The sequence below is a fragment of the Erithacus rubecula genome (assembly GCF_903797595.1).
Source record: "Erithacus rubecula genome assembly, chromosome: 5".
In the NCBI taxonomy this organism is placed as follows: Eukaryota; Metazoa; Chordata; class Aves; order Passeriformes; family Muscicapidae; genus Erithacus; species Erithacus rubecula.
Window position 1 is genome coordinate 25,637,064 of NC_136687.1, and position 13,230 is coordinate 25,650,293.

The following is a 13,230-nucleotide window of genomic DNA, read 5'->3' on the forward strand; positions in this document are numbered from 1 at the left end:
ATTTCATCCTGCCAGGACAAAGTTTTTCAAAGGAAACCTGGAAGTACAGGACCAGGTCACCAGCAAGCCTGATCTTAGGGCAGTGCAGCAGGTGTGTGTGTGCTGGGCTGGTGCCTGGGCTTGGTGTTGAGAGATCTATGAGTCAGACACCAAGTCCGAAAACCTGGAAGTGAGAGAGGGGCTGTGTTCCCTGAGCACTGCAAGAGGCTGCCTGCTGCCATGCAGGCTGTCCCTCACCTCAGCCACCCAGCCCAGGCTGGCTCTGGAACGCTGCCACCAGATTCACATGAGCAGTTTTGTTTCTAGAAAGAGGTTGGTAACTTAGTGTATACTTCCATGTTTGTCCCAGATACTGTGTATTTAAAAAACAAAATGAGATCTTGAACCAAGAGGATCAAGCTGTTCCATCCTAATATAATCTGAGTTATCCTTTCTTTCCAGAGCCACGGAAATAATGATGTAATGGCACTTGCTGTACTGACGTGGCATTTTCCCAGAGATGGCCTTGTATGGCCCCTAAGTCAGCACTCTTGGCAAGTTAAGTGGCAGGCTTCTGCTAATGGAGATGCAGGGTCCATTTCCACAGCATTTCCCACTGGCCTGGGCATGTACCATAGCTGTGCTTTCCTTGGGCATTACTTCCATCACTTCCCAGGGGAGAATGCATTTGCCAGGGTCTGACAGTGATAGACTGTGTGCCTCAAAGAATGCTAGTAAGGCTCTTGCTGTTGTATGTTACCCCCAAAACAGCTGAAATCTGGAATTTATATCACTAATGCCTGAGAGTCAGAAGTGCATCTAACCTTTGGATTACTAATCTTTACAAGTACTTAACAGCTTCATTCTCATATAAACATGGGTTTTGTTTTCAAGCTTGCATGGCAGCAAAATGCCATTTAACAGAATTGCTTCAGGTGTGGCAGCAGTTGTAATTACCACTCTTCTTCATGATAAGTTTATGGAAAAATATATTGCTATTTCCAAAGTTCAGTTCTAAGAAAACTGACAGTCTTGCTTGCTCCATGCTTTCAGTCTTATCACTGATGGGTGGTGACAGTTCTTAATTACAGCTACAGCACTTCTACAGCTGATTTTATTTCACTCCTGAGCCATAGGGGCCTCATGGCATATAGAAGTAATATAGAACTTGCACAAGTATTAAATTCTCAAAGGCAGGAGATCAGTATCCTCCTCTGGTCATCCAGTGTGATATTACAGAAAAAAAAAATACTTCAGACTGTAAAAATGGCTAAGCGTATTTATCATTTTCTCCAGGCATTCAGTTTCAATTACACAATTTTCTTCCCACCCTCCTTTCCCTGAACATTTAATTCATTTGGAATTATTAATGTTTACACTTTGATCAGTGAAAAGAGGGTCAGATCACCCTGACAGGTTACATATTATCATGCAGCTCTTCCAGGCAGGAGCTACATGCTCTCAACAAGTTGTGCTTGCAGCTAAATGCAAGCCTCTGCTTCCTTGCTCAGTGGCACAGCCAGTATTTCAGACCACCTCTACTTCTTCAAAAATACTATTCCTTGACATTTCACCAGCAGAAGAAATACCCAATGAGGGGAGTGGCACCACTTTAAAGAGAGGGGTGTTTTTCCCATGACAGAAAGTGAGGAAGGGCTCTGCCCATCCAAACCCTGCAGTGCTGCTCCATCTTTTGCCAAGAACAGGAACTGTAGACATGAAGGTACAAAAGCAGTTTTAAATTGTGCACACTCAACCAAGTGCTGTGTGAGTAAATTCCAAGGCAGTAATGTAAATACACAAATCAGAGGTCTCTAGCCTTTAGAGTGGGGCATCAGTTTATAAAGAGATACAGAGAGAAGACAAGGAAAAAATACAGTATGCATTTTTACTGAAATCTCACAAGTCATTTGTCTGGGTAGGGGAGAGAAAAGTGACATCAAGCAACTTCTCACAAGTCAGTTCTGTGGGTGGGGGAGAGAGAGTGCCTTTGGTACAGTCGTGGGAAGGGTAAGAGCGCTTCACTGTGAAACTTGGATAAAACTGACATCAAGCAACTCAGAAAAAAAACTTCTAGAACCTTAGAAGCTACAGAAAACAAAATTTTAAACGAGTTACATTTATTCAGTTAAAAAATTGACAGTTAGTAATGGTCACATGAACACCAGGGAACTGTATCTACATTTCCTGACGTCAATATAAACGGCACTAGGGTTTTTGTTTGTTTTCTTTTACGTATATAAATCTAATGCCAGTTAAAAAAAATACAAAACAAAACTGAAACCCAAGACACTGTGAAATCAACACTGCTTAAAAACTCAAAATTCAATCTGATATATTTGAAAATAAATATTTTTTTACCTTTCTTGTTAGAAAAAGACAACTCACCAACTGCTTTCAAAGCAGTTACATCTTTAAGACCATTCCCAAAAGTGTTTCATAAATAATTACCCATTGATTGATTGTCTATTAATGCAGCATCTCTCAGTCATAGCTGGGGTCTCTGTTATTAGGCCATAAAGTATTTTTTTCAGACACAGTGTTTTGTTCCCCCCCTTCCTTTTTATTTTAGATACACTTTCTTTGAATATAGCATATCATGCTGGCAAAATTCATGCAGATGGCATAGCATGAAATATCGCAGAGTTTAAAATCACCTGTTTAAAACAGACAAAAAAAGAAAAAGACAAGGAATGTAGTGTTAAGAATCATGGTAGTGAAAAAGCAACTACCCAGTCTCATGGACGACCAAGACAATTTCAAATGTTCTCTCACAGTTGTCTCATCTACTCTGATTTGTTTAAATATGTCTTTTTTAATCCAAATTAATTTCATTCTTTTCAATTTTTTCCACCAGGGATAAGTAAAAAAATAAAAGGTTAATTATTAAAACTAGTCTCTTTTCCCTTTTAATCAAAATAACCATTTTCCAGCCCTCTGACTGTACATCTAATTTCAATAGTTATTTCAAATAGAGAAGCTTATGAATCTGACACGTTTGACATCTCCTGATGCCTTGACATTTAAAACACTCATAACAATACCTGGGTTAAATCTCTGAAAATATAAATGATTCTTGAATCAACTTTAACATTTTAAAAAGGCCACATCTTTAAACCTTCAGAACGTTTTCACAGAATTTATAATCCTAAGGGACACTTAGAATTTTTGAGCAGGCAAATGAGCCTCCAGATGATTCTCTCTCATAGGCAACTGTGCAACTTAAAAAGCCTCCTTCCAAGGAAGCTCTCATCACTAATCTCTTCCCCTGGCCATATAAAACACAAAGGCAACCAGTTTTAGAAGCCTTTTTAATCCTGCACTTTAAACCTCAAAGGATCACCATAATAAAGAAACATTTTCCAGAAATGTCTCTCTTGACAGTTTTATGTGTTATTCCTTGATGTGCCCCCTTTTTAACAGTTTCATCGACTAAAGAAATAAACTGTTTTTCAAATAGTCTTTTCAGTAAAGTGCTTGTTATTACTCAAAAAAAAAAACAAAACAAACCAAAACCAAAGAAAAACAACCAAAAGAGAAAGTGCTATTTAAGTCTTAAGATAATTTTTTTTCCTGTGAATAAACTGCCTGATAAATCTTTACTTTATTTATTTTTACATAAAGCTGAAATGAAACCTATTTCTTGTAAGGATGCTGGGTTACTAATTTTGGTGTTTGGCAGTGGGCAAGATGCCCACAGAAGGTGGTGACACACTGGAACCATAGTGCAGAAGGTAAACCTTCTAGATGAAGTGGAAGGCATATGGAGAGCTCCTACTAGAATCCTTTCATATTTATATACAAATATAATATATATTAAATATAATATAAAAATAGCTATATTCTTTTTTCTCTCTGAAGTTATCCCAGACACTTTTCTTCAAAGCCTCACCCATTGCAGACAATGTCTGTCTCCTAAACTCCGTGCAAATGCTGTCCTTTTCACTCCATTATGTATCACCAGCCCATTTCTTCACAAATACAATCCTCCCCTTAACAGACTCCTTCCCTTCTGTCAGAGTCATTCTGCAACATTTCTGCTCCAGAACCTGCAGCATCACAGCATTCATTCTCATTCTATTTATGAGGATGTTGCAGGTAAGTCTGTAGTAAATGAGTCGGGCAGAAGTAAAAGGCTGATGAAGAAAGAGGCAACAGCCTGGTCCTCTTCTCACTAAAACTCAAGGACAGTTCAGTAATTGATTCAGCAACAGGGGAAGCTGCAGACCTGTTAAATATACACTTTTTAGTCACTCCTTGTGAACAAAGCATCCCCATACTTGCACACAATCTGGACCAAGTTCTACACATTTGCCTTTGTAAAGTTTCCCTGATTCAGGTCAGGAATTCTTCAAATGTGTGCTGTATTTTTCCAGTTCCTTAGAATTTCCCCATCTTCTATCCTTTCTCTACTAGCTGGTAGTTCTGTAATTGAATGACCTCTCTCTAAGGCTACAAAAAGCTTTTTTATCAAAGCATATGCTTCTATATTCTCATTCAGCAGCCACACTATCCCATCATCTAATTTCTCTCTCCTTGTTTAGCCTTTTTACTGACAGACCTATAGCAGCACACCAGAGTATATGGGGAGAGGAGAATGGGAAGTTGAAATGAAGCTTCATATAAAAAGCTGCATTATTAACTGTCTGGCTGGTACCTCTAATTTCTATAATTCGCAGTATAATAGTTTAATACACCTGTTTTACCAGCACTCAGTAGTTCTAACAGCACTATAAAAGCTCTCCCAGTTTTCTTTATTAGTGCTATATTTTTATTGTAATTGGTTAAAGGAATTCGTGTCTAACCTATTTTCCATTAGGCAAAGAAGTGATAGCACAGATGTCTAGTCAATGCAGCTTCATATAGAAACAGGTGGAATGGAGTGGTAAGGATAGCAGAGCAAGGCAGGATTTCTTTACATAGAACTTTACAGAAACAGGTCTCTGACAATTATCCCAGTCTGAAGAATGCCAGAAATCCCTTTAAAGAAGGGAAAGTGTTTCTTGCTATGTTTGGTATTGGCATCTGTTCCTTGCTCCAGGCTGCAATAGGCTTCTTGGAGCAGAGAGCAATCCGATTCTCTTTGGTACTGTGTTTCTCACACTCTCCTTCCTTGTTCACTGCTTGGCTTTTTGGTGCCGAACACCTGCTTTATGACTGGGGAATAACAAAGGTCTAATGCTGGGGCACGTGCAGAGGCAAAGGCTGGCCCCAGAACGTAACCAACGGCATCAAAGGCTTGGCTAAACCGGCATCATCTCCTGCGGTTTGGTTCATCCAGCAATACAATCAAACTGTTCCACAGTACAAAATAGACCATCACCATTTGGTTACATTCATACAACTCCTCCTCAGTATTCAAGATTAATCCAGCTTTCTCTCCCTAGCACTAGTTTTAACTGCTTTTGCTGTTTTTTGTTTTTAATTAATTATCAGATCTACCAGCATTTATTAGTTTTCCTCTGAAGTTCTGGTTTCCACAAACTAGTACCATAAAAACCTACCAACATTTACTTAAATAGCACATATCTGTTGGAACTTTTTATTTTCTTTATAAAGTGAAGTTGCCTTCTGAAGTCTTAGTTCAGTGATAGCTCTTAAATCAATACCTGGTAGTGTTAAATGCAATCGTGATCTCCCCCAAAACACACTTTAAATGCTTCAAAAAATGATTAAAAAAAGATCAGCTTATTATTCTTCCTTCTGCAAAAGGAGTCCTGTCTTTTAAGGTTTGCATTTTCTTTTTTTTTGTTTTTTTCTTTTTGTTTTGTTTTTTTTTTTTTTCATTTTGTTTTTGTTTTTTAAGAGTATTACCTTAAAGATCTGAGATTTTTGAGACTCCTGTATTTCTAGATACTGTCTGAGGGGGAGTACCAGTCAAAAATATTCATGGTCTCAATTCAGACCACTGTTAAAATTAACACAATACAGAAATATCTATGAAGTAGATACACAAGTTTGGTTGACAATGTGCTAAGACTTCAAAATTGAAAATGGTTACAGATTCAAGACATTGTAATTCAAGATGTTCAACATTATCACCTGAATTAAAATCAAGGCACTATGGGTTTTGTTGTTGTTGTTAAAATGACCCTGAATTAGTTCTGACTAATTTTTGAAGGAGAATAAAAAGATTCCAACATGGTTTAACAAGTTACAATTCTCACCACAGAGAAAGTGGTTAAAAAGTGCCCAAAAGGTTATTAAATGTAAATATATTTTTGTGCAAATTACTCCTATAACTGAAACATTCTTGAAAATTACTGTCATTTTTTTTAAACCTTTTACATAAATATTTCCAACTATGAACTATATCAAAAGATAGCTTTGGGGAATAAAATTCCAAACCATCCGCAAGAAAGCAGTGCAAATTCCTATTTTTCAAATAAAATGATGAATTAATTATGAAATGATGAATGATATTTATGAATCTGAATGTCCTGAACCCTGATGCATGATCACCAGTTCAAACAGCTTCATCAATAATTTAACTTCAAGCAGTCAACTAACCAACACACTGTACCTCACCGAACAAACCCTGACATCACGGACAAAGCACAAACAAGAGACTTGTGCCCACATTAAGGGTGAAAATAATGATGCATCATGTTGTAAACAAAAGGGTAGAACAGAGGAAAACATTAGTCTGAGTATGGCGTGAGAATTTAGGGAAACATATTCAAACCTACAAATAACAGATTACATTTTCATGCATCATATAAAATATTTTGCTCTTTCTCCTTTTATGCAGACATATACACAATATTTTACAGCATCTGTACAACAGAGAACTGGATTTCACACAACATTTTCAAAATATTTACTGTCCTGTAATCATCTGAAAAAAAATTAGATGGTTTTTGGACTATATTTCTGGCATTTTTTCCTGCTAATTCAAAACAATTGCTCCATGTCCGTTTTAATACTTTAAAAATGTACAGGATTGATAAAAATACCAATATTTTCAGCATCACTCTCATTTCAGTCACATTTGGAGATTTCACCTGGACAAATTACAACATGGCAGCAAATCCTTTAAACACAGAAACTGGGGCAACTCTCAAAGTTGGCCATGTCCCCATCATCATCTTGTGGCTTTTCTTAACAAATTCCAGAAGTTAGAAGCAGATCTCAACACCATGGTGCTAGAAAGCCTTCGTACTGTTACCTCTGTAGCTTCAGTGCAACTGTTTGTGGGGCAGCCCCTGCTGGCAGTTTGCTTCAAAAAGAGGCAGCACCCACACTACTGTGGCTGAACTTTGGAAGGATCAGCCATCTTGTCAGTTCTGTGTCGTGACAGCTGCTGCTGCTGGGACTGATGCTGCTGGTGGTGGGACTGAGTGAAAGTGCTTTGTTGTAGTGGGAAAGCAGCAGAGAGAATAAGCTGAGCTGACTGATTTCCATGAAGTAACCTGGATGTCTAAAACACGAAAATAGAAAAAAAATTATTTTTCCTGCTGCATTGAGAAACACAGGCCTAGCTGCTTTTTAAATTTTCCTAAGGATTCTGTCAAAATAAACTTTGGATTTGGCCAGTGAAACTGAGCAAACAATGCACAGATTTGTTCATACTAATACATTTAAGCAGTGCATCTGACCAATTAATAAAGCAACTGTAATTTCTTTGTAATTTCTGTGGTAATAGGTAGGAACACATGGCAATTTGCCTTAATTTCAAACCACTAAAGCCTAGCAGGGCGTAAGAAATCTATTTGAGTAAGTGTAGGTAGCTGTCACTGCAGTCAAATGAAAAAATAGTGCATGATTTGACACAGATCATATTTCCCCACAGATAAAATGCACAGTCAAAGAAAATGTGCATTTGAGACCCAAACACCCCCTTTGAAGGAGACTTACTATTGGAAATGGTACTTAAACAAAATTCTTCTTAGAAAAACAAAAAAAAGATTACTGAAGAAAAACAATGAAAGATGGGTACAAATGCACTAGGACATCTCAACCCTGAAATGTTCTGCAGCAGAAAGTAAAATCAACTGCTCCACCTACAGAATCAGACTGTAAGATGCCCCAGTAAACAGAAGCAGAAAAAGCACTTTTGTCCTTTTTAAAGAGTATTTGCTTCACTTCAAATTCTAGCACTTTAATAGTATTTAATAGTAAAAATACTAGACTTTTGCCTAGAATGAAATTCCAGAGTAGGAACAGACCTTCTGAGATCTTATTTCACGTCTGTTTCACCAGAATTAAGTTCAAAATTGTATTAACTTTTAAATTTAAAAACAGAGATACAGACACTACCAACCTACTAAACAGCCTCTCTAGTATTTAAGCCACTACTACATCTCCTTCACCAACTCCAGATGCTGGGTGACTCATGTACCAGTAATTAATTGGAATCAACAAATGGCAACAGATTTCCCCATAAATTCCTTTTATCTTCAGGTTTTTTTTAGAGATTTCCTTGTGTTTTGTCTTCCTTCTCTTTTGACCCAAGCTCTCTTCTTTCTCCACTAGAACAAGGTTCTTCCCTACTCTCTGCTTACAAAGTTACTTGCTGCTCAGCCTCCCCTGTACCTGGACAGAATTTCATGCCTTGAAATGAATGCCTCCTATGTTATTGGGACATGTCTTGCTTTGGGCTGTTGCTGCTTTCCAGATCAAACATCATCTCTCATACCTTACTGTATTAACATGTAAAGTTAATGAAAGAAAATGTAAGTGGTTTTAAAGGAAACAGCTGGTTTTTCATTCAATTCATTTTTCGCAATCAATTCAGAGCAGCAATTCAAAGGGAAAAAGATGTAAGATAGGACAATGCATGGAGTAACATTGCAGGAAAGACTGCTTCTCCTTTAATTAGAGAACAGCTACAGAATAAACTTACCTCATGCATCAAGCTTATTCACAGGTTTATTTAAAGTGCTTTATTTTCAGGTAAAGCACCCCTGGATAACCTAGCAATGCTGCTGCAAGTGTCAGGACTTGGAAACAGCTCAACATTCATTACCTGTAGAAACTGCTGGGGGTGCTGGGTCAGCTGTGACTGAGCTGGTTGTTGCACTGTGGTGAGCTGCTGCTGATGGTCCTGCTGACTTTGCTGCTGCTGTTGCTGCTGCTGCTGTTGCTGTTGTTGCTGTGTTATTGACAAAGTCTGTGTCTGCTGCTGCTGAGCAGCAAAAGTGGGATAAGCTGTCACCACCTGTCCCATAAACATAGTACTTGGTACCATTACTGCTCCACATGCTACTGGGGCCGTGACAAGTTTTGTTACAAGCTGCTGACCTTGAGAAAATCTGTTAATAGAAAAAGACATTTAGAGACCCTTCAGGAAAAAAAAAATGTATGAAGCATCAAATACATTTGAGAAAGGCAGATCTCTCAAAGTCATATTTTACTATAGCAACAGGATTTTGATAAGCCTGTAAATATGTTACTTTGAGCAGTTTAGTTTCAAGGGTTGTATCCATACAGTTGAAACACAAAGCACAGGATCTTTTTAATGCTACTTTAGTTCCCTTTGGATATGGTGCAGCTGCATAAGCATACCATTATAAAAAGTCATCTAAATATAGGTCTTGAAGATTTACCTGATTTGTCTGTCCTGTGTAAAAGTGGTTACTGCAGCAGCATTCTGGTTGTTGTTCTGTGGTAAACTAGAGGGAACCTGCACCACATTTCCTGCTGTTGGCTGAGAAATCACCATAGTGTTGTACAAGGGTGCCGAGACTGTGTTCTGTGACTGACTGGCAAGAGAAGACTGTTGATTATGTCCACTAAGTACATTTTGTTGATTATGCTGAAAAGAAATTTTGAGATAGTAAGTTGAAGATAGCCAGATATTACAGCTGTTCTCCTCACTGTCACTGCCCACATTTCAAAACTGCCAGTGTTTCTGTTCTATTCAAATGAATTCTTAATTCAAAGTACACAGGTATTTCTACTGACTGCAGATTTAGAGGTGGGACGGCACCTTGGACATCTGAGTCTCTTACATTAACTTCTTTTCCTGTTCAGGTTATTTTTTCCCCTCAATTTTTCAGCTACTTGCATATTGCTTGTTCAAAATTATCTTCTTACTCCTTTAGCATCTCTGTGCCCAACTTAAGACTAAAACATGCACATAATGTCAAGAATTTCTTTCTTGAAAGTCTGGAACTAGCCTACTGCTGAGATGGCAAAATGCATCACTAGTCTGTCTCTCCACAAATCTCAAAAAGAAAGTATGGAATGTGGAAAAGGGTACAGAGAAGGATGACCACAGAGATCAGATGTGTACAGAGTCCCCATACACAAAATAGTCAATCCCATAGAAGTGTTCAGCATGAAGAGCAAGGTTCTGTGGGGATACATGCTGTTGAATGTTATTCCTCTGCTAAATTGTTAAGGTTACCTTTATAGTATAAGTTAAGAGCTGTTTCTTTGTCATATTATAAGGTTTAATGAGTGCTGTTAAGTTTTAGACCATGTTCCTTTTTATTTCTGCCCTTGCTGTCCTTTTTTCACATGCACTGAAACACAGACACTCCCCTAGATAGTTCTCAGTTCACTTCTGTTTTGATTGCCTGAATTTTGCTTGGTTTTGTTTTCGCTTGTTTTTTTTCTTGTTGTGCCTTAACTGTTCTGTAAGTAGTAGAGTGAATCTTGCCAACAAACTTTCATGTGCTGCCACTTAATATTAAATGAGGCTTTTGCTGATACCCTTGCTGATGATTTTTTAAGCAATCTCAAATACTCATTCATAACAGGGAAATGTCAGCAAAGCTGTTGTTGTTTCAGCTGGAGTTTTGAGCAAATACTCTGTCCAGCAAAATCAGCAATAGAATTTTACCTGTGTTGCAGTACTCTGCAAAGGCTGCTGCTGTATCATGTGTGGAGTACTTATGTGGCCTGTATTCATCCCACTTTGAGTCTGATTAGTCTGAACAACTTGACCTTGCATGTTTATTGGCGTAAGCTGCTGAACGGTTGAAGAATTTCCGGAAGGAAGCTGCACAGAACCAAAGTTGAGTCCAGAAGCTGACTGCTGCAAGAACATCTTAAAAAATTCCACAAGTTATAGGGTCAGTATTCAGAGTCTCAATTATAACTGGTAAGAATCAGAAGAATCCTGATTTCTAGACTTCTAAACATTAACATTCAACATTTTTTCTTAAAGAAAAAGCACCATTTAGAGACTAACAAGTAATGCAGTCTACAACTATCTAAAGACAAAGCTTATTTGAGATGACACTTCTATTTGTAGAACCTTCCACAGTAACACTAAATCAGATGAAGAAAACCTCTGAATTAGTAGATCCCAGGAATAGCACTAAGAATGCAATCTTCCTGGACAATAAGGAAATCATGAAGTTCATACTGAACTTGCCAATGTAATAAACAGAATTCAGCACAAAAATTATTAGGTTCTTTAGAAAAAGTTAGGCCCAAGCCTACAACAAGGCAGAATGTGGAGCACAGAAGTATTTTCTCTAGTTTTCACATTTCTGAACAGGTCCCTCTGCACTGCATGGGATGGAGAGCTGTGAATCTCTCCTTTTGAGACACGGATAAGGCGACTGCCTTATACTGCTGGCGTGTTTACACTAGACATCACACAACACTGAAAATGGCACACGCCAGAAACTCCTACTCTTCCAACAGAACTTAAGCAACATACTCAATACTTCTAGGAGGTATTTTTCTACTCTCTAGTCACAGTGCAGAGAATCCAGTAACTCCTTCAAGTTTATCATGCAAAGTAGAGCCACTCAGCCCAATAGGACAGTTTAAGAAACACAGAAACATGGATTTAACATCCTCAGAGCTAAAAGAGAAAAACAAATGTTCATCTTGCAGATTTTGGATTAATATTCTAATGGCTGCAAAACTTTGCAAGAATTAACACCCACTCCATCCTTTTAACATTTAATTAGGTTAAGTCATAAGTTAGGCTTGGCCTGCTCAACACTGGGGCATTTCCAGATACATTCAGAAGCAAAACATCAAGTACCTCTGGAACAGCAGCTTCAGATACTATGGATTTTAGACATGCCAGGCCCAGATGGCAGCTGACAGGGAATACAGAGGATCATGTTGTAGAACTAGACACATTTCAGATGCCTAAATTCTCTACAGATGAAACTTGTGGTACACTAACTCACCTGGAGTCCTTGACCATGAACAATTTGAAGCTGCTCTTGAATCTTGCGCAACTCTTCCTGCTGCCGATGAATATTGGCCTCTATCATGCGTGTTCTTTGCTCTAGCTGGTCCTTCAGATGCTGCATAGCTCCTAATTGAGCTGAAAACTGAAACACAGGCTGTAGTGCAATCAATAAATTAAAAACTGAGCAAAAATGACATTTTATTTATAAGAGATAAGTACAGTCCTCCACAGAAGCAAAGAAATCAAGTATTGATCTTTGAATTACTAATAAACCATAATCTGAGGAACAATTAATGAATATTAAAATATCACAGAATCAACATTTAATTAATGCATGAGAAAAGGTGAACTAAAAGAATCAACTGCACAAGAAATTGACTGGTGTCCAAATCACACATATAAATGTGTGTGTGGTGTGTGTAGCCTTAGTAATACACGGTACTGTGGATGTTAAAGTTCTCTCATATTAAAAATTAGGATTGTGCCAGTTTAGAAAAAAAGATTCATCCAGAGCTAAAACATACAAATAACTCGGGAATACCCTCAGTCACAAAAAGCTGAAGGCTGAGCTCACAGAGAAACTATTTGCCAATTCTGTTCTTCCTCAGACATTTGCTACAGGCCCCAAGTCAGTATGACCTTCTGATACTTATATCCCGTTCTTATTACACAGAAGCATTTCACAGACCAAGTCTTGTGTTATAAGCATATGCCTGAAAGCTACCAGCAGAGTTGATGTATTTTTAAATTCATGCCCTAAAATAGCTTTAACTGGTTTTTAAATCTATGTTGTTAATGCACAAGCCTGAAAACTATATCCACACAAATAATAGGAAGAAAGAAATAAAGGAAAAGTGTCAAATGACAGAATTTGCTCATTTCAAGAGAATAAATAATCTGGCACTAAAGGATTCAATTTCTAAAAGAAAAAATAACATTATATTCAGAATATAGAAGCAGACAATTGCTTCAGATGGAAAAGACCTTTAAAATCATCAAGGATAACCACTAACCTAGCACTGCCAGGTCCAACACTAAACCATGTCCCTGAATGCCACATCTACATGGCTTTTAAATACCCTCAGGGATGGTGACTCCACCAATTCCCTGGTCAGCCTCTACCCAAATTTTTCCTAATATATAAT

General features: G+C 37.9%; 1 protein-coding gene across 7 annotated transcripts in view; it reads right to left on the minus strand.

The window, feature by feature from the left end:
* Positions 1–1,853: 1,853 nt before the first annotated feature.
* The window catches only part of CLOCK (clock circadian regulator), a 65,388-nt gene continuing 54,011 nt past the window's right edge, over positions 1,854–13,230 (minus strand). For 5 of the 7 annotated variants that reach the window (XM_079306135.1, XM_079306136.1, XM_079306133.1 and 2 more), the window contains 5 exons: positions 12,081–12,239; positions 10,769–10,975; positions 9,528–9,736; positions 8,948–9,233; positions 1,854–7,399 (listed from right to left, as the gene is read on the minus strand). In XM_079306135.1, the coding sequence (XP_079162261.1) occupies positions 7,223–7,399; positions 8,948–9,233; positions 9,528–9,736; positions 10,769–10,975; positions 12,081–12,239 (1,038 nt within the window). In that variant the 3' untranslated portion in view covers positions 1,854–7,222. The remainder of the gene's footprint in view (positions 7,400–8,947; positions 9,234–9,527; positions 9,737–10,768; positions 10,976–12,080; positions 12,240–13,230) is intronic. The other 2 variants (XM_079306134.1, XM_079306137.1) reach the window with 1 other exon arrangement.